The sequence below is a fragment of the Mauremys mutica genome, chromosome 2 (genome assembly GCF_020497125.1).
Source record: "Mauremys mutica isolate MM-2020 ecotype Southern chromosome 2, ASM2049712v1, whole genome shotgun sequence".
NCBI classification, from domain to species: domain Eukaryota; kingdom Metazoa; phylum Chordata; order Testudines; family Geoemydidae; genus Mauremys; species Mauremys mutica.
Genome location: NC_059073.1, coordinates 234,338,097 through 234,360,689, shown reverse-complemented (window position 1 = coordinate 234,360,689; position 22,593 = coordinate 234,338,097). Strand labels below are relative to the sequence as shown.

Here is a 22,593-nt window from a genome sequence, read left to right as displayed (position 1 = left end):
TGTGTACAGTGTGTTTCTTACCATGTCTCTTCCATCTATGCCCCCTGATGGACATACTAGTCACAGCATTTCTTGATATTCTGGATGAAGTGGGGGTAATTTCAACCTGAATGCATCTTGTACCTTCTTTACTAGATTTCATGGCACCTTGAGGCAGTGAGGCCTTTATTGCATTAGCAACCTAGGGAGGAAAAATCTGGGTGAAGTTCTTATCAAGATTTGAATTCTAACAGAAGTACTATTTACAATAATTAGCAGGGATTTGGAGCAATCAAATTTTTGAATTGCTCTGCTCTGGCTCCAGGCAAAAACCTACTGGTCCATGCTCCAGCTCCAGGCTCCGCTCCAAAGCCCTGGTAATTAGAATATTTTTACAACTCTGGGAAAAATATAATACCACATGCAATCTGAGATCAGCTATGATCATAAGGTTCAAAGTAAGTATCAAAGATTAGACTAAAATCTGTTTGCACTTATGCCTTTATTTCCTGGTGGTTTGAAGTCTTAAATCAAGCAACCAGCACAATGCTTTAAACAGCTACTTTGATGGTAGCCCCCATTTAAAACAATGACTACTTACCACATACTTCATGGCTTTAAATTCTACTTTTCCATTGTTTGAGTGCACAAAGTAAATTTACCTTTTGGGGGGGGGGGGGGGGAAGAAGTATTAAAAACGCATGCTTCCAAGCATCTTTAGCATAGGTAGGACATTGATGATTCCCTGTGGGCCTATGGTTCATTATAATGCTGCATCACCAGCATGATTTACAGTTTAGTAACTTTGTACCTAGATTTGTATAGAAAAATCCCAACATAATACCTACCAGCAGCGGTTCAGGATACAACTCCAGCTGAGCTCTATATAAAATGTCATCCATTGCTTTACGAGCTAGATCCCATTCTCCATTATAACTAGAAAAATTATAATTAAGTATGATTACCAAGTTTTATAAACTGCATCCTCATTTTTATCTCAAGTAATAGCTGTCTCTCTCTCTCCTTGGTCACATTACCTTTAAACATTAACAATAACCTCATTTCTAAATAAGTTCAGGTGAATCATTAAACTTACTATTAATAAGAACAAAAAGTACAGGGAAACAATTCTCTTATAAACAGATAGTTTTGACTTTTTAATTAAAGAAAAAAGAAATGCAAGTTTAAAAACAGTTTGTTTATCTTACACTCCTGAGTGTTTAATTTTAGGTAAACAGTCAACTAGTTGTTGCATTTTAGTCATGGAATTTCAATAGAAGTGTGCTGTCTGCTGTTCCACATTTTGAAAATTTACTAATGTTGTGAACAAGTCTATGGGATCAGTTATTTCAGTTAATACAACATCATCAAAATTCAGTTAGTTTACCTGTGAACATTACTGGATGATAAGAGTGTTGAAGACAAAAGCAGCAATAATGTGGATGTGGCAAGAAAAAATTAAGATTGAAATAAATTCTCCAAAACTGGACCTCCATTTGTCACTTCTAAGCATGAACATGTATGTGAGTAAGAATGGATATGGGATGAATAGATACACTAGTTGCAAACGGTTATTAAAAATATTCTGATATTAGTTCAATTTGCCAAGTGGAATTTTCCCCCTCCAATGGCATGCTTTATTGCAGCGTACAGAATTATCCTATTAGGAGAATATACTCCTAAACATATTTCTGCCAGTCATGAATTAACAGGTATGAAAGGACATCTGCGATAGAGTATACAAGTTAAGCTGTCATATGCATTTGGTAAACTTACAAGGCATAGTAAATCCCAGTTAGCATTTGCACCATGAATTCAGAAGAAACTGGAATCCTGCTATTTACTCCTTTGTATTTTCTTACTTGTTGCCGAGGATATCCACAGACACAGATTCTAGAGAAACCATGCATTTGGCATTAGTACAGCTGTTAATTTAGATGACTCCATATCTAAAATATTACAACGCTAAGAAGAGTTTACTATATGCCACAGCCAGAAGTGGAAACCACAAAGCGAATCCATCCAGCAATCAATTTTTCTGAATTAGATCACTCTTGTATATCCATTTTGAAAAATATATGCAAAATAAGTGTTCAAAATGCCCTCTACTGGTAGAGTATGAGCCCTTCATACTTCATTACACACAAAAGAAATTTAAGTCACTCATGCTACAAGCATATAGCAAACAAAATACACAAGTATCAGATTACTCACGATACTATACTTCTCAAAACACACACTGGTGAATCTACCATATGTTGCTCCTCATAAAATGAAATTACCTTTGCCAGTATTGCAGCATATTACATGCTCTAAATTTACAAAGTTACCCTAACAATGGTAAAAATCTTTTCTGCGTTGATACAAGTTTTCAGTTAGATTCCATCACAGATTGTAACTTATGTGGCTTTTGTAGATCAAAAATGACAAACTTGACACACATAGTAAATCACTGAATAGACTTTTTCCAAAGACTAAAGGAATATAATGTAATTTAACTGCAGTATTTTATTCAAGTTTTGTTATGATGTCTTCCTCAAGGTGGAAACTGGAAGATATTAAAGATCAAAAACTAATTTTGAACTGTTATAATGAAATACTCTCTTTGCAGATACTTTATCCTTGTAACACTCCCCTGGTTTCTGTTTGCAGTTTACAGTAACTAGTACATGCATCTAACCGTTTCTGCCATAAACATAAGAAATGAATCTGAGACTGAGTCCAAAGATCTTCTATTCTTCAGGTGCCAATAGTTCTTCATAGATAGGAGGTCCTATGTTTTAATCCTGGTTCTGCCATTGACTTGCTGTGCATTCTTGGATATAATCACTTCATCTCTCTGTGCCTCATTCTGCCACCTAGTCTTTGTCATGCCTATTTGAAATTGTAAATTCTTTAGATGAAAAACTTCTCTCTCTCTCTGTATGTGATTGGGTTTCGAGGTACTACTGTCATACAACTATTGACTGAATGTTTCCCCTTAATCCTTTGAATCTTTTTGCTACACCTCCAAATTTTCTATCTTATTCTTGTAAAGCCATCCCATCTTTACAAATCTCTATTCTTCAGACATCAATATTTTCTTCTTGTTATAATTTTTTCTACGTTTACATAAAAATAATTCTAGCACCAGACTCCCTGACATGGTCCATGGATATCCACAGATATGCAGGACTCTAGATATAAAATTTGGATCCACATCCATCCACGAGCCACAAAAATGGTCCGTGGATATCCGCAGATTTGTGGGGCTCTAATTATGTGGCAGGAGTGATTGCATGCTGCATGAATGTTTATAGGCCTCCTACATGTCTGAAGAGGATTTTTGATGGTTTTGTTGGGGAATGAAGCTAATTTTACATTTAGTTATCCTTAAGTGTGTGGTCTCATGCCCCAATTCTGTCTTGACATTGGTGATTATGAGAATTCATTTTGCTCTATAAGTGATCTGAGCAGTGTCTAGATCCACAGAGTTTATATTTGGATTTTATGTGATTTAACAGATAGTCAATGAAGGGAAACACTCAGAATGTGAACCCATAAATTAAACTGTATTTCTGAGCTCAGCAAACATTTGTGAGTTTTACTTCATGCCTCACAAAGTAAGAGACAGTCTTCTCATTTGATGGGTATCCAACTGGCTATGTTTTTCTGCATATCTTCATCACTAGTAAACTTGACCCAACCAAGGTCTATAATACAATTACAATTAAACTAGTACACTGTAATACACATACATTGGGTCAACCTTACTGGTGATGATGCATAAGTAGCAAAGAACACAACTTAGCCTTTAGATCCCAGGTGATTTAGCAAATAGAAAAAAAACAGTTTTTCCTTAAAGAGCTCAACCATAGTGAAAAAACAGTGCCAGGTTTAGCTATGCAGTTTATTCTTACACATTCTACTTTTAGACAAATGCCAACTAGAAAATTTCCAAACAGGCAGTAATACAAATATTGTTAAAAAGTGTTTATGGGTTCCAGAAAAAAAAATCCCACTTTTATAGTTCTTTCTTTGCAGGGCATAACCTAGAGTATTTTTCATCTTTGCAGGGCATAACCTAGAGTATTTTTCTGGTAACCTGAAAGTTTTCTTAACCAATAAATTCTTGCCTCTGATACTGGATACTCTAGACAGATGGCAATGAGGATAAGAGATGTGAAATTAGGAAAACTGAACTTTTCTTGTATATTTAAGGGTGTTTTCCTAGTCTCCATAGTTTATCTTATAGCCTACAACGTCTTCCATTTCATAATCAGGGACTGGAGAAAAGGATTATAGAGTTGTTTTGTGGACTAAGTTATATGAGTATGCTAGCTAGATTTTCCACATTAGTGCTCTCAGTCACTACAGCAGAGGCATTTGTCATTTCTTCTGGATCCATTTTCCATCTCCTCTTTTGTTCCAGAAACTGAGTTTCCTTAGTAACAATGCTTGCTCTATTCTGGATCAGGCACTTCCCTGCGTCACTCACTCTGGCTTTCCATGTTCTTTTAAGGTTGCAAAGTCAAGCACTCAAAAGTTAGGAAATGACAGAATTTAGGCTGCCCTGAAACTTTAATTTGGTCCCTCATGTGTATAGATTAAAAACAGTCTAATTACATGACCCTGCTTCATTCTGTGCACAGGGAATGAAGCAGCTGTTCAACATTTTTATCATCATCCAATCAATGGCCCATCTCCTTCTTACTGCATGCCAGCCAAAGCCTGCAAAGAATGGTGAATGCTTGGGAAGATGGGCTACTGAGATCATATGCTGGGCCTGGGATAGGGATTTGTCAGGAGAGCCTGACCCAGTTTCTCTCCCCTCCTGCCCCTGGAGTTCCACGTGCAATGTGTTTTGCAGCTGCAGGAGAGACATGGGCCTGGCCTTAGATGAGAACCTGTTACAAAATTTTGGCAGTATGCCAAAATAACTGAACCACCACAAGTGACAGAAGAGGGAAAATTATTTTCAAAAGTTTGTCTCAGTTAAACCTGAAAGGAATTAAATGGGACAAAGCAGCAGCACTTCCCTGGTCTCGGTTTATCTCTGCCCAATTTCAAAGGTTTGCAGCAAACAGTGATATTAGAGCTTCTCAAACAAATGATGCAACCATTTATGATAGAATATGTTAGGCACCACCTGGGGGTGGTGCTCCCCCTATAATTAAGAGTCTGATTCAAACAGCCTTGAGCTGTCAACCCTTGTTTGTTCAACTTATATGAAAATTAGTTCCCAGAGAACTAGATCCTGGTGATGGGTTAAATAATAACTGCACCACAGAGCACTGCAAATGCTGTGGAATTTGCTTTAATTAAACTAGCACTCAAACCCAAAGCCAGGAATTCCAGAATGTCTGGAACTCAAGATTGAGAGAGGTCTATTTTCACTCTCTTGCATAAAGAGAGAATAAGATCTCTAAACCCTTGAGTAAGTTAGAGAGTTAGGTTGTTTTCAGGGGACTACCCACAATCTGATAGCTCCCTCTTTCTTAAAGTTTGATTGCCTCATGCCCAGAGAAAAGCCTGAAGCAAGAGGGACTCTGAGGAAATCCTCTGACTCACTGTCTGTTCAAGTCCATGGTTTAATCATGGGCAGCTTTATTAGATATGGGCACAATGGCCTTAGATCAGTCTGGAGCTAGGAGGATTAACTTCCATGCAAATATGGCAACGTTCTGCTAGACTGCCTAGAAAAAACCCATATCAAGTCATCTGTTTGCCCCAGATTTCTTAAACCTTCCTGAACTACCTCCTTGCTTTTGTGTTTGTTTTTGAGGTCCATAGAAAGTCAAAGTTTGTCTCGTTTTCTATACATCTCCTTCTCTACCACAAGATTTCACATTTCCCCAGGCTCACCAGCAGGTTACTTTATTTGAACCACTGTACTTTTGAAGCAGCAAAGAATCCTGTGGCACTGTACTTTTGATGCTTCCTGCTCTCCCATCTGTCAGTAATTCACAGAAGTTGTTTATTGCTGCCCCTTTATCTAAGCCCACAATGGTTTCACTGTTGAAAAGGTTGGGACAGTGCAACAAATAAAGTTAGTTAAAAATGAAATCCTCCATCAGATACTTGACTGCCACAGCATACAACCCCCAGTGGTCTATTGCTGTTGAGGCTCATGCATGGAATAGTTTTAAATGTTCTGCTTCTGACTGCATTCTGTGAACGGTCTGGATCTTCATGTCAACCTTCCTTTGAACAAAGATTTATTCCAGTCAAGTCTGCTTCTTCTCTTGAGCGCCAGTTTTGGTATCTCTGCCTTGTCAACAAGCTCTAATATTTTTGGATGTTCCTACATATTGGAACTTGAGACATATTGAATGTCTCACCCATGAGGAGGATATTTTTAATCAGTGACAAACTTTTTAAAAGCCACATATATTTTCTTGAAATGAGAGATCTGACAGCTTGGTTTTGAAGGACAGTTCTGTGGAATTTTGATTTAGTTGGTGGGGAGGAACAGTGGACACACCTACCTTTCTCCCTCCCCTTCACTGATACAATGCTCATCATTATAGCATCTCCATGCTTAATTCAGATGCTCTCCTTCTAGCAGAGGCTTATGAGGCTATCGAATATTAAGACATACTGGTAATATTTTACATGGCATCACAGAAGAGGCAGACGAACAAGACAGATTTGGCTAAGATCTTGCTCGAACTACTTGTTTCTGTTGCTGCAGAAACCAAACTAATCTCTGGCTCCCAAATGAAGCCTGCAGAAAAAGCCCCAAAGACTAACATTCATTTCAGAGGGGGGAAAAAGTATCAGTTTTTCTGTGTTAGGGGACTTTCAGTGTTGCCAAAGCTTCTGAGACATGATAGCTTCATTTCTTTGTGATCTTCCCATAATCTTGCATCTCTGTCAAAAGAACACATCAGGACACTGGCAAGTACTAATTTTCCACCACGACCCACTAACTGCTCAACTCCATGTCTTCTGTATGTTAGTGCAGGGACTGAGCTAGCACATGTGTCCCTATGATCAGTTCTTACTTCTGATGAGGCTATAATGGCCCAGTGACTACACATGATAGCGCCAGAGTGGTATTTTAGGTTCCCTGATGGTGCTTTTCTGCAGGGACATGCATAATGGCTGGAGTGATGCTGGTGCTTCTCGCTGTTGCAGAGGTCCCACCTGAAGGCAGTGTGTGTGGGGAGGGGGGAGAAGGCAATGCCTTTACATCAGGCTGTATGCATTATGGGCACTATGTAGGAGCAAGAGAATATGGCTGATTGATTGAGTAAATCAGTCTCCTTATCTGAAGGTACAATCTTGGTGGTGTACTTTTTTCTCCCCCACAATCCCTCTTTTCCATCAAAATACGTTGGTGCCTGTTCCTTCCTTTATAGTTCAGGTAGCAGGGACCTTTAATATTTGGCTTCATTAAACCCTGGTTGCAGGGGCAAATACTGGCCTGGAGCTCTTGCAGATGTCAGCCATGTGATATACCTGGAGAGGCTAGACAGTCGCACATGAGATCATGAGTCCACAGGCTCAGATTTCAAGAGATGCCACCAACCCTCTGAGGCCCAAGACCTATTTCATCTTTGCTCAGGACTCTCTCTGCCATGAAGTGTACTGATATTCCACTTAAAGAGATAGAGTTGAGAGTCAGCAAGTCCCTTATATATAAAGATGACGTCACAAGACTTATACTCTATCTGATCTGGAAACTTATGCTTGTTTGTTTTCCTTCAGTGCTTTTCCTAGATCAAGGCCTAGGGACTTAAGACAAACTTAAAAAGCATTCAACTAATACCATATTGTCCAATAAATGGTTTTAGGGTACATGTGACTAGGGTCTAGGGCTGTGAAATTAGATCATACACTCTTTAGAGCAGGAACCACGTCCAATTTTATTTATACAGCAGAGAAAATGGGGTCATAATCCCATAGGGGCCTCTGAGCGCCACAGTAGCCTCAGTGTGCATTCTCTAGCATACCCAGAACTAATTTTTTAGTGGCTAGATGGTGACAGAACCATAGACAAGACTGATATCCATGGAGAGGATAAAGATGGAAACAATCTCCTTTTCTGAAGCATGACCTATAGGATTGAGGTAGATTAGCAGGTTACTGTGGGAAAGTCTGTATTGCCATCATCCATCTTTCACATTTTTCTTGATCTAAAAAAGGTATATTTTGGAGACAAATATAAATGTACAATGACTGCAATGGTTACCACTTGCACTCTGCATGACACTTTGCATGTTGATTTCAGTATGCATTCAACAAGAAAGAAACCCAAAAGAGATTGTATCTTTGGATCATCAGAGCAAAAGACCAAAAAAGAGTCATGCTGAGACTCATGTACTCCTACTAGAACCAGCATTTGAGACAGGGAGTAGAGATTATGAAATAAGCTTCAGTGAACAATATGCTTATTTGCCACTCAATAGCAGATGGCTGCTTGGTAACTCTAGAGTAGCAGTCTGAGGCTAGGCATATAGAAAGCTAACCAACTATGGTTAAAAGCAGAGGTATTTGGTTATAATGATTGGGATCATTAGCTTTATTGCAACACCAACTACCTATATTTTTTTAACTGGGAATAGCTTCCTTAGTATGCATACATCTATTTTATGGAATGATTACTGGTAATACATGAGTAAGCATAAGACCCTTATTCTGGGAAAATAACCAGACATTTGCTCTGATTTTCAGCTACACTTATTTTTTTTTAAAAAGGTGTATTAGATTGAAAATAGAAATCTGTGATGTATTGTAACTGCTAAAATCATGAAAAGACTTCCCAATCTAGCCACACATCTGACGCCAATATCACTCAGAACTCTAAATAGGTACCCTAGGCCAAGTTATTTTCTACCAAAAAAAAATCAGCTAAAATGGAAAGAGGGGAGCAGCATTCCTCTGCTACACAGCCCCAACGTAGAATAAAGATAATGAAAACAGAGGCATTCATTTCTGCTTCCACTATTACTAAAGGTATCTAAATAGAGAATTCTGTATATATAATAAAATCAAAGATTAGGTAAATTCACATAATTGATGTGCTGCCAGTGTTATCTCTAATCTTGAGTTTGACTTTTGTAAATTGATATTGTTAAAGGTTTGTCATGATGAATAGCATCAGTGTTACATTTCCAAATCTCTGTTTGATAAAAAATAATTAACCTTTCTAAAAAGGCTGCTCAGTGTAACTCAGACTTTTACCTTTATTTGGGCAGATCCTTCAGCAGAACCATATGAAATGGAAATGCCTAAGATATCCTGCTGATTCACTTAAAATGAGGGGAAAGGGAAGATTCTTTAGAGGGAATCCCACTACCTCTTCCACAGATCCTCCTCAGACCTAGCTCATTACCAGATCCACATCCACAGACTTAAATGCACTGAAACATATCCTGGACCTCTTGTGTAAACCTCTTCCATTCCCCCGGTTACCTAAATTGCTTTCAGCCAGGAGATCTTTGGAAAGATTTACAGACTTGGAAGGTAGACTCTATGAGGGACTGAGGGAATTTAAGTCCTGCTATTACACAGTTCATGTTCATAGTTTTATAAGCATCAAAATAGACCATCATTCAGTACCCAAACTCATAGTGTTTATTCTGAAATGAACTTCGGTTTGCACCTTGCATCTGCAGCCACTCTATTTGGTTAACCTCAAGATAACTATCAAAACTTAATGAAGCAGGATAATCAATGCCTCACTTTCCTATGCAACTCTTAACTGCTACACATTTCTGAAACCTCCTCCTCAGGTCTCCAAGATACCACTACCATCTAGCAAGATGTCAGGTACACTTCTCCGAGTATAAAAGGATTCTTTATGGTACTTACAAAAAAGAAAAAGCATCCTAATCTTATTCCCTCAGGATAAAAACAAAACAAAAAAAACACAGAAACCCAAACCTTACAGTAATAGCTGCCCTTTTGAAGTTTGTGTAACAGTGCTTGAGATCTTTGAGTTAGTGACTAGTGGAAAATTGTTGTGTTACTGTTTATGGAATTTCAGGATTCTGGTTCTTGTTTTTATCTGCACAAGAGAGTCACCCTATCCTTAACATCACCTCACTTCAAAGTTAGCCACAAGAAAAATTTGCAGGATTTGAGACAGGATGTTTGGATTTTACGAGAGTCATGTTCTTCATTGCATCTTCTTCACTGAGTTGTACATTTATTGTGGGGGGAAATGCAGGGCATTTCTAACACTTGAGCAAATATGTCTCAAGAATTTTCAGGTGAATGACTGATTTAAGCTAAATATTTGAGTAATAAATTTATGAAGCAGGTTATCATTAAGCTTATACTACAAACATTCATAAAATGAGAAACAAGAAATAAAAAAAATTCAAAGAACTAATACACATTTGTCTCATGTATTGCCACTTTCAATATCATGACAATTATAAGTTTTTTAGACTTCCCAAATCTTAGTAAAATAGTCAGTCAAGTTCCCAGCTATATAGCAACAAAACTGTAAAGCATCAAAACTCAGTTTAACAAACCTTGCAATGGGATACTAGTATTAAAGGAATATCAAAACATAAATCACTTCTGACAATTTTTACCCAGTGCTTCAACAAAAAGTTACTACTATATCTAAGATTTAAAAAAATCTAGATTGTTTCATTGTTTCCCCTATTGATGAGTCATACAGTAAGAAGGGAAAGAAAAGCCATTTTAAAGTATAAACAATGTGACTGTAAACCAAAACAATTTACAGAATTTTTCAGGGACTACAGGTGTTCTACATAACTGTTGTATTTTCAGGTATACTACATGACAGTTTTAACTTCTTGTTTAAAAAACTGTCTGGACTTCACATTGCCTGTGTCCATTTAATATATTCAGTCTAAAGAACGTTTACCTTGAGCAAATTTGACACAATGATTGAAGAGAAACTGCAGGCATGTAGCTTAAGGCAGCATTATAACACAGCAGGAGGAATGTCAGCACTTCAAACCTAAAGAAAAAAATAGTCAAAATGATCAAAAACTTAAGTTTAAAATATCAACATATTTTAGTACTTTTCCCTTTTAAAAAGTGAATATAGAGAATAAGTTAAAATATGCCATGCACAGGAACCATACAAGAGATTCTACTATAAATAACACAAATTTACAGCATCGTAGAATCACAGAAACATAGGTTTAGAAGGGACATCAAGATGTGCTAAGGCAGAATCAAGTAAACATAGAATAACCCTGACAGGTGTTTGTCCAACCTGTTATTAAAAACCTCCAGTGATGGGGATTCCACAACCTCCCTTGGAAGCCTATTCCAGAGCCTCACTATTCTTCTAGTTTGACAGTTTTTCCTAATATCTAATTTAAATCTTGCTTGCTGAAGTTTCCATTACTATTTATCCTATCTTCAGTCGACATGAAGAACAATTGATCACTGTCCTCTTTATACCAGCCCTAAATATATTTAAAGACTTATCAGATCCCGCCCCCATCTTCTATTCTCAAGACTAAACATGACCAGTTTTTTGTTTGTTTGGTTGGTTGGGGTTTTGTTTTGTTTTTTAAATAAACCTTTCCTCATAGATCAGGTTTTCTAAACGTTTTATAATTTTTGTTGCTCTTCTCCGGACTCTCTCCAGTTTTCCCATATTTTTCTCAAAGGGTGGCACCCAGAATTGGACACTATATTCCAGCTGAGGCCTCACCAGTGCCACGTAGACTGGGACAATTACCTCCTGTTTCTTACATACAACACTCCTGTTAATACACCCCAGAATGATATTAGCCTTTATCACAACTACAACATATGATTGATTCATTGAATTTGGGACCTACTCTAACCCTCAAATCCTTCTCAGCAGCACTATCAGTTATTTCCCATTTTGTAGATGTGCATTTGATTTTTCTTTAAGTGAAGTACTTTGCACTTCTATTAATTGAATTTCATCTTGTTGAATTCAGACTACAGAAGAACCTCAGAGTTACAGACACCTTGGTAATGGAACTTATCCGTAACTCTGAAATGTTTGTAACTCTGAACAAAGTGCAGTTCAGGCTCCAGATCCACAGCTGATACTCCAGGCCAGGCTTCAGCAGCAGCTGAGCTCCCTACTCAGTGCGGACATGAGTTTGCAAGCTTGTCCCCCTCCTCAGGGTGTGTGTGTGTGAAAACAGCGCATCCCGCTCCCAACCAGGGGAGGGATATTAGGAGAAAATAGTGCAGACACCAGCGCTGCTCCTACTTTGCTGGCTCCAGCTGCATTTGGCTGGCAGCCAGTGTCTTGCAGTAAGTGGCTGTCCTGCGCATGGGTGTGGGATGGAGACAGGCAGCCCAGATGTGCCTATCTTTAAGATGCAATACAGGCACAGTACAGTATTTGCTTCCCCCCTACTCCCCCCCAGCTGCTGCCTAATTGGTTACTTCCGGTTTCACATGGTGTCCAGTTGACCGGTCAGTCCATAACTCTGGCGTTCGTATCTTTGAGGTTCTACTGTAATTCTCCAATTTGTCAAGGTTATTTTTTTTTATTCTAATCCTGTTCTCCAAAGTGTTTGCAACCCCCCCTAGGTTGGCGTCATCTACAAGTTTTAGAAATGTACTCACCCCTCCAATATTCAAGTTATTAACAAAAATATTGGGTAGTACCAGACCAGGACTGACCCCGAAGGACCTCACTAGATACGTCCTTCCAGTTTGAAAGAAAACCATTGATAACTACTCTGAGTACAATCTTTCAACCATTTATGTACCTACCTATGGTAATTTAATCTAGACCACATTGCTCTAGTTTTCTTACGAGAATGTCATGTGGGACTGTCAAAAAAAAGTACTAAAAATCAAAATATATCACATATACTGCTTCCCTCCATCCATTAGGCCAGGAACCCTATTAAAGAAGGAAATTAGATTGGTTTGGCATGACTTGTTCATGACAAATCCATGCTGATTCCTTATAACCATATTATTCCTCTAGGTGGTTACTAACTGATTTCTTCATAATTTGTTCCAGTATCTTTCCAGGTATCAAAATCAGGGTGACTGACCTATAATTCCCTAAATCCTTTTGCTCCCCTTTTTAAAGACAGGTTACTATGTTTGCCCTTCTCTAGACCTCTGGAACCTCACCTGTCCTCCATGAGTTCGCAAAGTAATTCTTAACAATTCCGAGATTGCTTCAGCTAGTTTCTTAAGTATCCTAGGATGAATTTCATCAGGCCCTGCCAACTTGACTACTTCTAATTCATCTAAATAATCTTTAACATGTTCTTTCCCTATTTTGTTTGAGTTCCTTCCTCCTTGTTAATATTAACTTTTGATTATCTGGTCACCAGTAACCTTTTTAGTGAAGACTGAAGCAAGATAAATACCTCAGTCTTCTTGATGTCATCAGTTATTAGCTCTCCTTCCCACTAAGTAGAGGACCTAAACTTTACTTCATCTTTCTCCTAATGTATTTAAAGAATCTCTTCTTATTGCCTTTTTATGACCCTTGCTAGGTGTAACTCATTTTGTGCCTTACTCTTTCTGATTTTATCACATAGTCACTTAGTAACATATATCATTAAAGCTGTAGACAGAAGCAGTTAAATGGTTTAAAACTGCAAGTCAACGTTCTCTTCTTGTAGTGAAATGCAATACAAGTATTTATTTGCAAATCTAGATTAAGATGTAATTTTAAAAATATGCCTCATGAAAGTATTTTTAAACACATATGTCTAGCAACTAATTCTTAAGATTCTAAATTACCAAGATACCTATGTACAACTGTAAACTTAGACAATATTAGATAAAAAAGATGGCAGGATAACAAAACCAAAAATAATGAAGCTACTTTAACCATTTTTATGGATTTTCATGCAAGATCTTACTACAGTTTTACCTGTTTTGTGCTGTTAACATCTCTCTTTGAGGATGAGGTCCACTGTACACGACTCTGGACAAACCATGCTGGGATAAAGCTCCCTCTGTAAGAGCCATGGAACCAATGCTGGAAGGCTAAAGTAAACAGGTATTTGAATAAAGGATTCCAAACATTTGTCCTGTTAAAGTCTCATTACAAAGTGGAGTAAAAAACAGACAAAAAAAGATGGAAAGTTGTACCTGTGCATATATTTTGAACCTACATAAATCTATCTGGCTGCTTTCTTATGTTATGTAATATAGCAACTGCCCTGAGATTAGGAGAAAAAGTTAGGAAACAAAGCTATGAAAAAGTTGGCACTTAAAATTGTTTTAAAAATAAGTTTAAATGTCCTCACTAGAAGACAATAGCCACAAAAGGTATGCTTTGAAAAGTCAAGTGTGTCATTACATCATCATGTATAACAAACTGTTCACATTGCCTTCTTTAACTGGTCTCAGCATAAAAGGAAGCTACGCAGTCCATCCGGTAACAACCATGCATTTAAGTAATTTCACTCACTTCATGATACACTGAAGGTTTGGACAAGGATGGAATTGTGAAACTCAGCACTTTACTATGCCCCTGTTTGTCAACTATTTCCTGTAAAACACAAAAGACATCAAGGGTTACAATATTAAAATTTTTATTGTGAAAATCAGAAGAGCTCAGTTAGCATGTAAGAAATTTTATATTCTAGGGGAAAACTCTGAATTAAATATCATTATCGCTGGGGTTCTCAAACGGGGGGTTGGGACCCCTCAGGGGGTCACGAGGTTATTACATGGGGGGGTCGCAAGCTGTCAACCTCCACCCCAAACTCCACTTGCTTCCAGCATTTATAATGGTGTTAAATATATTAAACAGTGTGTTTAATTTATTAGGGAGGTCGCACACAGAGGCTTGCAATGTGAAAGGGGTTGCCAGTAAAAAAAAGTTTGAGACCCACTGCATTATCGGCTCTAGAATGCAAATAGTCAGCTAGAAGCTTAACGTAGCCTTGATATTTACCCAAAACTAAGTGTTGTTGGCTATTTTTGAATTCACTTAAAATAAAGACATTTGTTGGTATTTGTTAATTGATACATACTGGACATTTTTAATAGTGTACAAAAGAAATATACATTTCTATAGAGTCTGTTGCAAAATATTTGTCTTGAAATAGATATATAATTCTTTGATTTAATAGTATTATCCATTATTTTTAAAAGCTATACTGTACCTATTATTTCCTACTATTGAGGAGTAAAGGCTGAAGGTGTCTAAACCTGGTAATAAAACCCCTTCCTTCATAGCATAATGATGGCTAACTGCATATTTAAAAAACACTTTTAATTAAGTTTTAAATCCAACTCCAGCCTAACATGATCTAACACTATCTGATAAATTACATCTCAGAACATTTGCACAAGAAACCCAGTTTATTAGTACATATCTACACATGGGTGAGGGGGAAGGACCCTAGAGAAACTATATTCATGGATGCAAGGGTTCAGAGAAAGGGAATTACTTTCCTGCAAGATGAGACCTTCAGAGTAACAGGCATTTTATCCCTGCATCTTAGGCCTGGTCTACACTAGGACTTTAATTCGAATTTAGCAGCGTTAATTCGAATTAACCGTGCACCCGTCCACACCAGGAAGCCATTTAATTCGACATAGAGGGCTCTTTAGTTCGAATTCTGTACTCCTCCCCGACGAGGGGAGTAGCGCTAAATTCGACATGGCTATGTCGAATTAGGCTAGGTGTGGATGCAAATCGAACTTAGTAGCTCCGGGAGCTATCCCACAGTGCACCACTCTGTTGACGCTCTGGACAGCAGTCCGAGCTTGGATGTTCTGACCAGCCACACAGGAAAGGCCCCGGGAAAATTTGAATTCCTTTTCCTGTCCGGACAGTTTGAATCTCATTTCGTGGTTGGACATCGGGGCGAGCTCAGCAGCACCGGCAGCAATGCAGAGCTCTCCAGCAGAGGAGTTCATGTAATCTCTGAATAGAAAGAGGGACCCAACATAGACTGACCGGGAAGTCTTGGATCTGATCGGTGTGTGGGGCGAGGAGTCTGTGCTTTCGGAGCTGCGCTCCAAAAAACGGAATGCAAAGACCTACGAGAAGGTCTCCAAAGCCATGAGAGACAGAGGATACAGGCGGGATGCAACGCAGCGCCGCGTGAAAATCAAGGACCCCAGACAAGGCTACCAAAAAATCAAAGCGGCAAACGGACGCTACGGAGCCTGCCACCACTGCCCCACCAGTGACCGTGGACTCTGACGATGGGACAGTGTCGACGGCCAGTTCCTCGGCGATGTTCGCGGACGGGGAAGATGAGGAAGGGTTTGTGGAGGACGAGGCAGGCGACAGCGCTTACAACGCTGGTTTCCCCGACAGCCAGGATCTCTTCATCACCCTCACGGAGATCCCCTACCAACCCTCCCTGGCCGTTACACCGGACCCTGAATCAGGGGAAGGAGCAGTCGGTAAGTGCTTTAAACATGTAAACTTTTATTCTTAATATAACAGGAATCCGAAGTATGTGAAAAGGAGGTCTCTATATGTATGGGGATAGAACAGAAATCATCCTGGGAGATCTCCACGAAGCTCTCCAGGAGGGAATTGAAAAGCCTCCACAGGAGGTTCCTGGGGAGAGCTGCCTTACTGGGTGCTCCGTGGTAGCACACCTTTCCGCCCCAGGCTTTCATGAGGTACTCAGGGAGCATTGCCTCCCCGAGCATGGCTGCATAGGCCCCTGGTTTGTGCTGGCTTTCAGGCAGCATGCGCTCTCTATCTCCTTCAGTGACCGTCCTCAGGGTGATCTCGCTTGGAGACTCCTGCATCTAATTAGGGGAATTACTGTAATGTTACGCCTGGTCCAAAGTATTTTTAAAAAATCTCCAGACAGACGGCATAGCAGAGACTCAGCACGCTGCTTCGTGACAAGCATAACGGAAAGCCAAAGAATCAAATGGATGCTCATGGAGGGAGGGGGGACTGAGGACGCAAGGTATCCCACAGTTCCTGCTGTCTCCGAAAAGCATTTGCATTCTTGGCTGAGCTCCAAATGCTTCTAGGGTCAAACACAGTGTCCGCGGTGGGTCAGGGCATAGCTCGGCAATTTACGCACCCCCACCCACCCACTCCCAGAAGTGAAAGGGAAAACAATCCTCTATTGACTCTTTTACATGTCACCCAATCTTTACTGAATGCTGCAGATAGATGCGATGCTGCAGCACTCAACACCAATATCCTTGCTCCCCCCCCCACCATGGGTGGCTGACGGTACAATATGACTGATATCCATCGTCATCATCAGCCTATTGGCACATGGGGCAGTGCAAAAGGACTGGTAACCATGCCGACTAGCATCAGTGAGGTCGATCAAGGGCGCCTGCTCCTAATTTTTCCTGGTAGATGGTGCAGTATGGCTGGTAACCGTCCTCATCATAGCAACAGGGGGCTGAGCTCCATCAGCCCCCACCCTTCATGTGTAAAGAAAAGATTCAATTGCCCCTGGACTAGCAGAGGGATGCTGGGCTCCTCTCCTCCACACTCCTTAATGTCCTGTCTGGACTATCATAGCAGCTGGAGGCTGCCTTCCACTCATTTCTCACTAACAAGTCACTGTGTCTTATTCCTGCATTCTTTATTACTTCATCACACAAGTGGGGGGACAATGGTATGGTAGCCCAGGAAGGCTGTGGGAAGGCCGGAATGAACAGGTGGTGTTGTTGCAGGAGCACCCCTTGTGAATAGCATACAGCTCATAATTTCTGCAGGATCTGACACAGAGCAGCTGTGCTCTCTGGTTCTATGATACAGTGGTTCTCTAGTACACTTGCCCATATTCTAGGCAGGACTGATTCTATTTTTAGATACCAAAAAAGAGGGATTGACTCAGGGAGTCATTCCCAATTTTGGCTTTTGCGCCCCTGGCTGATCTCAGCCAGGGGCACTTATGACAGCAGCAAATGGTGCAGTGCAAAAGGACTGGTAACCATGATCATCTTATTACCAATTTATGGTATGGTAGATGGTACAGTATGGCTGGTAACCATCTCTGCTGTCATGCAAAAGCAAAAGCATGCTGCTGTGTAGCGCTGCTGGACTGCCTCTGTCAGCGGCATCTAGTACACATACGGTGACAGGCACAAAAGGCAAAACAGGCTCCATGGTTGCCACGCTGTGGCGTCTGCCAGGGCAATCCAGGGAAAACGGGCTCGAAATGATTGTCTGCCGTTGCTTTCCCGGAGGAAGGGATGACTGACGACATTTACCCAGAACCACCCGCGAAAATGGTTTTTGCCCCATCAGGCACTGGGATCTCAACCCAGAATTCACAGAGACAGACTAGACTGTGTTCACTGTTCGCAAAAATGTATCTTTGCAAGGAATTCACTCCCTTTTTCCCATCACACGGCTTCGACTGTCTCCAGACCTGCCACAGCATCACCCTCACAAAGGCTGGCAAAGATTAGGCAGCAAAAGAAAAAGACACGGGACGAGATGATCGCTGAAGTTATGGGGTGCTCCCGAGCCGAGGCAGACCAGCAGAGCCAGTGGAGGGAGACCCTCTCTCTGTACCAGCGCTCACACAGCGAACGGGAGGAGAGGTGGCGTGAGGAAGACAAGCAGGCGACTCAAACGCTGCTTGGACTAATGAGGGAGCAAACGGACACGCTCCGGCGCCTTGTGGATGTTCTGCAGGACCGCAGCCAGGAGGACAGAGCCCCCCCGCAGTGTATCTGCAACCGCCCTCCCCCGCCACAAAGTCCCATACCTCCCGTCACCCAAAGTAACCAGAAGGAGTGGCGCCAGGGGCCGTGAAAACGGTCACTGCACCCCAGCAGAGCGCTCAAGTACCCAAAAGCTCTCATACCCTAAGTTTTGAGAATTCCTTCCCTTCCTGACTCACCCAAGCCCCAATCCCAGTTTCATCCCCTGACTGTCTGGTTAATTATTAAAAATACTTTGCTGTTAATTACTGTTTCCATCATGCTTTTTTACACAACGCTGTGTTTGAAGGGGTGGGTGGGTGCGTGGGTGGGGAAGGGGGTAGGGTATTGCATAGGACAGTCACCTTTAGCAGGGTACAGAGACGGGGGCAGGATCAGCAGCAGGTCACACACACAGTGCAGTCAGTAGGCACCCTGGTCGGTATGGGACGTGGTTTGCAGGTTCTGTGTGGGTGGGGGGGTACGTGACTTTGTAGCGGGGGAGGGGAGTTACAGATCTCATGCAACGGTCCCTGTCCTGGACCACAGAGCCATGCAGCAGAGGAATCTGTATCCGTCCTCCCCCGCCACAAGGCCACATAGCCCCCGCACACAGAGTCCCAAAAAGGAGGGATGGCAGGCTCCGTTGAAACAACCAGTCCGGCACTGCAGAGCGCTCTGGGAGCAGGAGCCTGTCATTCCTCGAGTTTAGAGGTGGTCTTTACATCACCGCACACCCTACCCAGCACAGTCTGCGTCCCAGTTTCAACCCTTTAATGCAAAGTCATCAATAAAGAAACCTTTGTAAAGTTACAGTGGAAGATGTATTTTATTTTTAAACGTGTGTTGGAAGTGGGGGAAGCGGGGTAGACGGGGTATGTAACTGCAGATGCTAGTCATCAGTAACTTGGTAAAGAAACAGGGGCAGGTTCAGCTTCTCTGTAAAGAAACTGAACAGTCACAGGTCACGCTGCTCGCTGGTACTTGAAGAGTTCCTTGTCGCTGTGCAAGGCGCCTGCATAGGACTTCACGAGCCAGGGCATTAGCGGGTAGGCTGGGTCCCCGAGGATCACTATAGGTATCTGCACATCCCCAAGAGTTATTTTGTGGTCCGGGAAGAAACTACCTTCCTGCAGGCATCTAAACAGACCAGAGTTCCTGAGAACACGCGCGTCATGAACTTTGCCTGGCCACCCGACGTTGATGCTGGTAAAACGTCCCCCATGGTCCACCAGTGCTCACAGCACCATTGAAAAATAGCCCTATTTCTCAGCAGCTGACTGTGGAAGAGGTGGACGATAAGGTGCGAGGAGTTGACAACGGCCATAACTGCAGCGGGCTCCGTGCTCGCAGCGCTGTGGCGTCTGCACTGTCACTGAGCAGAAAAGTGCACGAACAGATTGCCCGCAGGCGCTTTCGGGGAGCGAGGGAGGGAGGGCGTGATTGACGGTTCAATTATGACAGTTACCCAAAACCATCCTCGACACATTTTTCCCCCAGCATGCATTGGGGGGAAATCCCAGAATTCCAATGGGCAGCGGGGAGTGCGGGAACTGTGGGATAGCTTCCCACAGTGCACCACTTCCAAAGTCGACGCTTGCCCCGTTACTGTGGACTCTCACAGTCGAATTAGTGTATTTAGTGTGGATACACAAATTCGACTTCATAAGGTCGATTCCACAAATTCGACTTAAGTTGATTCGAAATAGTCTTGTAGTGTAGACATACCCTTAGTGCATGATTAACAGAATCAGCAAAAAAGATGTGCTAACAATGCCACGGAGGAGCACTGGTCCACAGCACTTCAAAGCAAAGGCTTCAGAAATGGGAAACGTTGATGCAAACCTGACTGGAAGAGTGGGGGCAGAATCAACAAATGATACCCAACTGTGCTGTTGAAATCCACAGGAAAGAGAGAGCAAGAGAGAATATAGCAGAGCCAATATGATCGTGAAGGACCCGGGACATTCAGGATACAACAACATGTATACTCAGCAAGCAGTAATCTGGGACTGCCAGTCAGAGGCAGGCCTGACTTACATTCTACCCCAACTACCGCTCTCCTCAAGGGTCAAACACATCTAGGAGCTAGGGGATTTCAGTCTCATGTTAAGGTGCTAACATCCAGGAGTTAAAATTCTGCATAGATGGTATATTTAGAAAAAAATATTTTCAGTTATGAACAATTTACCCCATCTTTTAGCTTTATATCTATGGATTCAGTCAGTAACATGGAATTCAGGACACAGAAGGCTGCTTAAAGCATGGAACATTTTCTAGATAAATGAACCCTTCAACATCAGAATTTATATCTCCAAAGATAGGAGCCGAGAGAAAGTTTAAGGAGAATTGGATTTTAAGATGGACAGATGGTTCGATTGGAACAGATGAAACCTCACGGGTACACCGTTCTTTGGCCAGAATATAGCTACACACCCCATCATTCTCCATGTCACCATGGATCCTTCAACTGTTGGCATTTCCTCATTCCCTAGCCAGGAGGCAAGAGTAATTTGACTAGGAGTCTGGTCTCCACAAGCTTCCAGTGGACCCATAATCATCTCCAGAAAGAGGCAGATGATTACGGCTCCCATAGTCAAACTGGCCCAGAGATAGAGTGGGGTGCGGGCGGGAGCCAGTCTCTGTGGCCAGAATAAGTAAAGCACCTCCTGCCAGACAAGTGTCACCCGAATTGTCTTTTCCAAGTACCCTACTTAGGCCTGTCTGGGAAAGAGATAAAAGAAAACATACAAGAGAAGAACAGACTATTTGGGGGAATGCCTAGTACTTTGCTGTGCTCTGTCTGCCTGTAGAGCATTACAAGACCAAACTGATTATGCTAAAACCAGAATACCAATTGTGGTGCAATGTCTGGCTAGGATATACAAGAGCCTTTGGGTGCCAAAACTGTTTTAGTGAGCTTTTCCATGAGTGCTGGTAGACATGATTATCCAATTGTCCACTTCTAGATTGACACTTCCTGTCTGCGAAAAAATTACCAGAGCCACTGAGATACTCCACTGAAGCATTCATCCCCTCCTTGTTGCCCCAGAGATCTAGAACAGATAGACAAAGCCAGAAAGGAGTAACCATGAATAGATACAGTTTGACTATGGGAGCAGCAAAGAATTCTTATCAGCCTTCCACAGTAGCAGTTGCTAAATCAGACACCACTGAACTATTCAGGACCTTGAATCACTTTTATAAGCCCAGTGTGCCTCTACTCAATTCCAGTACCTAGTTCTTCTCAATGTGAGATGGTATCAGTTTATTTTTCAGCTAAAGTCACCTACATTTAAGACAATATTTCAGGATACCAAGTACCATACAAATGCAGGCCTGGCCACACAATTTCCCTATCTGAATTGGGCCCATTCACACCAGAAAAAGGCCCAGAAGCACAGCAGTAAAACTGAACAATGAACTAAAACTCTGATCTATGCACTTCTTAACAAAATGAGGCAAGTGCACTAGCTCCGTTAGGAAGGAAATTACTTTCTCTCAACTTCTAAGGCATGCAAGCAGTTGTCCAGGACTTAAATCACTGCTCAGTGTAACAGATGATGCACTTGCCTCTACAAAATCAAAACTCTTATCTGTGGCAGTCCCACAGGGATCCATCATCCCCACATCCCATTCCATCTATGTGAAGCCTTGAGGAGGGATTGTGAAACAGCCTGGTCTAAAATGTCTGCAAAATGCAGATCGTACCGACTTGTAATTCAGAAGCAAACAGTACCATTCTCCTGCTATCAAAAGGTTTGGCTGAGATCAGCCCCCAAAAGAGGAGCAGCTAGATTAAGCTAATCTTGGAAAGACTGAGGTGATTTGGGATAGAGAAACATTTTGAAGAATCTGTTCTCTCTCACATATAACCCTCAGTTGAAGACATTTGTCTGCAGAGTGTTAAACAGTCAACACCCGTTTTGTTCCCTCAGAACAGTGTTTCTCAAACTTGGGACGCTGCTTGTTTAGGGAAAGCCCATGGCGGGCTGGGATGGTCTGTTTACCTGCCGCATCCGCAGGTTCGGCCGACTGTATCTCCCACTGGCCGCGGTTCGCTGCTCCAGGCCAATG

General features: G+C 41.5%; 1 protein-coding gene across 1 annotated transcript in view; it reads right to left on the bottom strand.

The window, feature by feature from the left end:
* Nucleotides 1-22,593, bottom strand: part of FAM126A (family with sequence similarity 126 member A) — a 98,919-nt gene that overhangs the window by 16,786 nt on the left and 59,540 nt on the right. The window contains exons 8-13 of the mRNA XM_045006426.1: nucleotides 14,330-14,410; nucleotides 13,787-13,902; nucleotides 10,808-10,903; nucleotides 1,756-1,872; nucleotides 828-915; nucleotides 22-181 (exon numbers count right to left, since the gene is read on the bottom strand). Coding sequence (XP_044862361.1) covers nucleotides 22-181; nucleotides 828-915; nucleotides 1,756-1,872; nucleotides 10,808-10,903; nucleotides 13,787-13,902; nucleotides 14,330-14,410 — 658 coding nt within the window. The remainder of the gene's footprint in view (nucleotides 1-21; nucleotides 182-827; nucleotides 916-1,755; nucleotides 1,873-10,807; nucleotides 10,904-13,786; nucleotides 13,903-14,329; nucleotides 14,411-22,593) is intronic.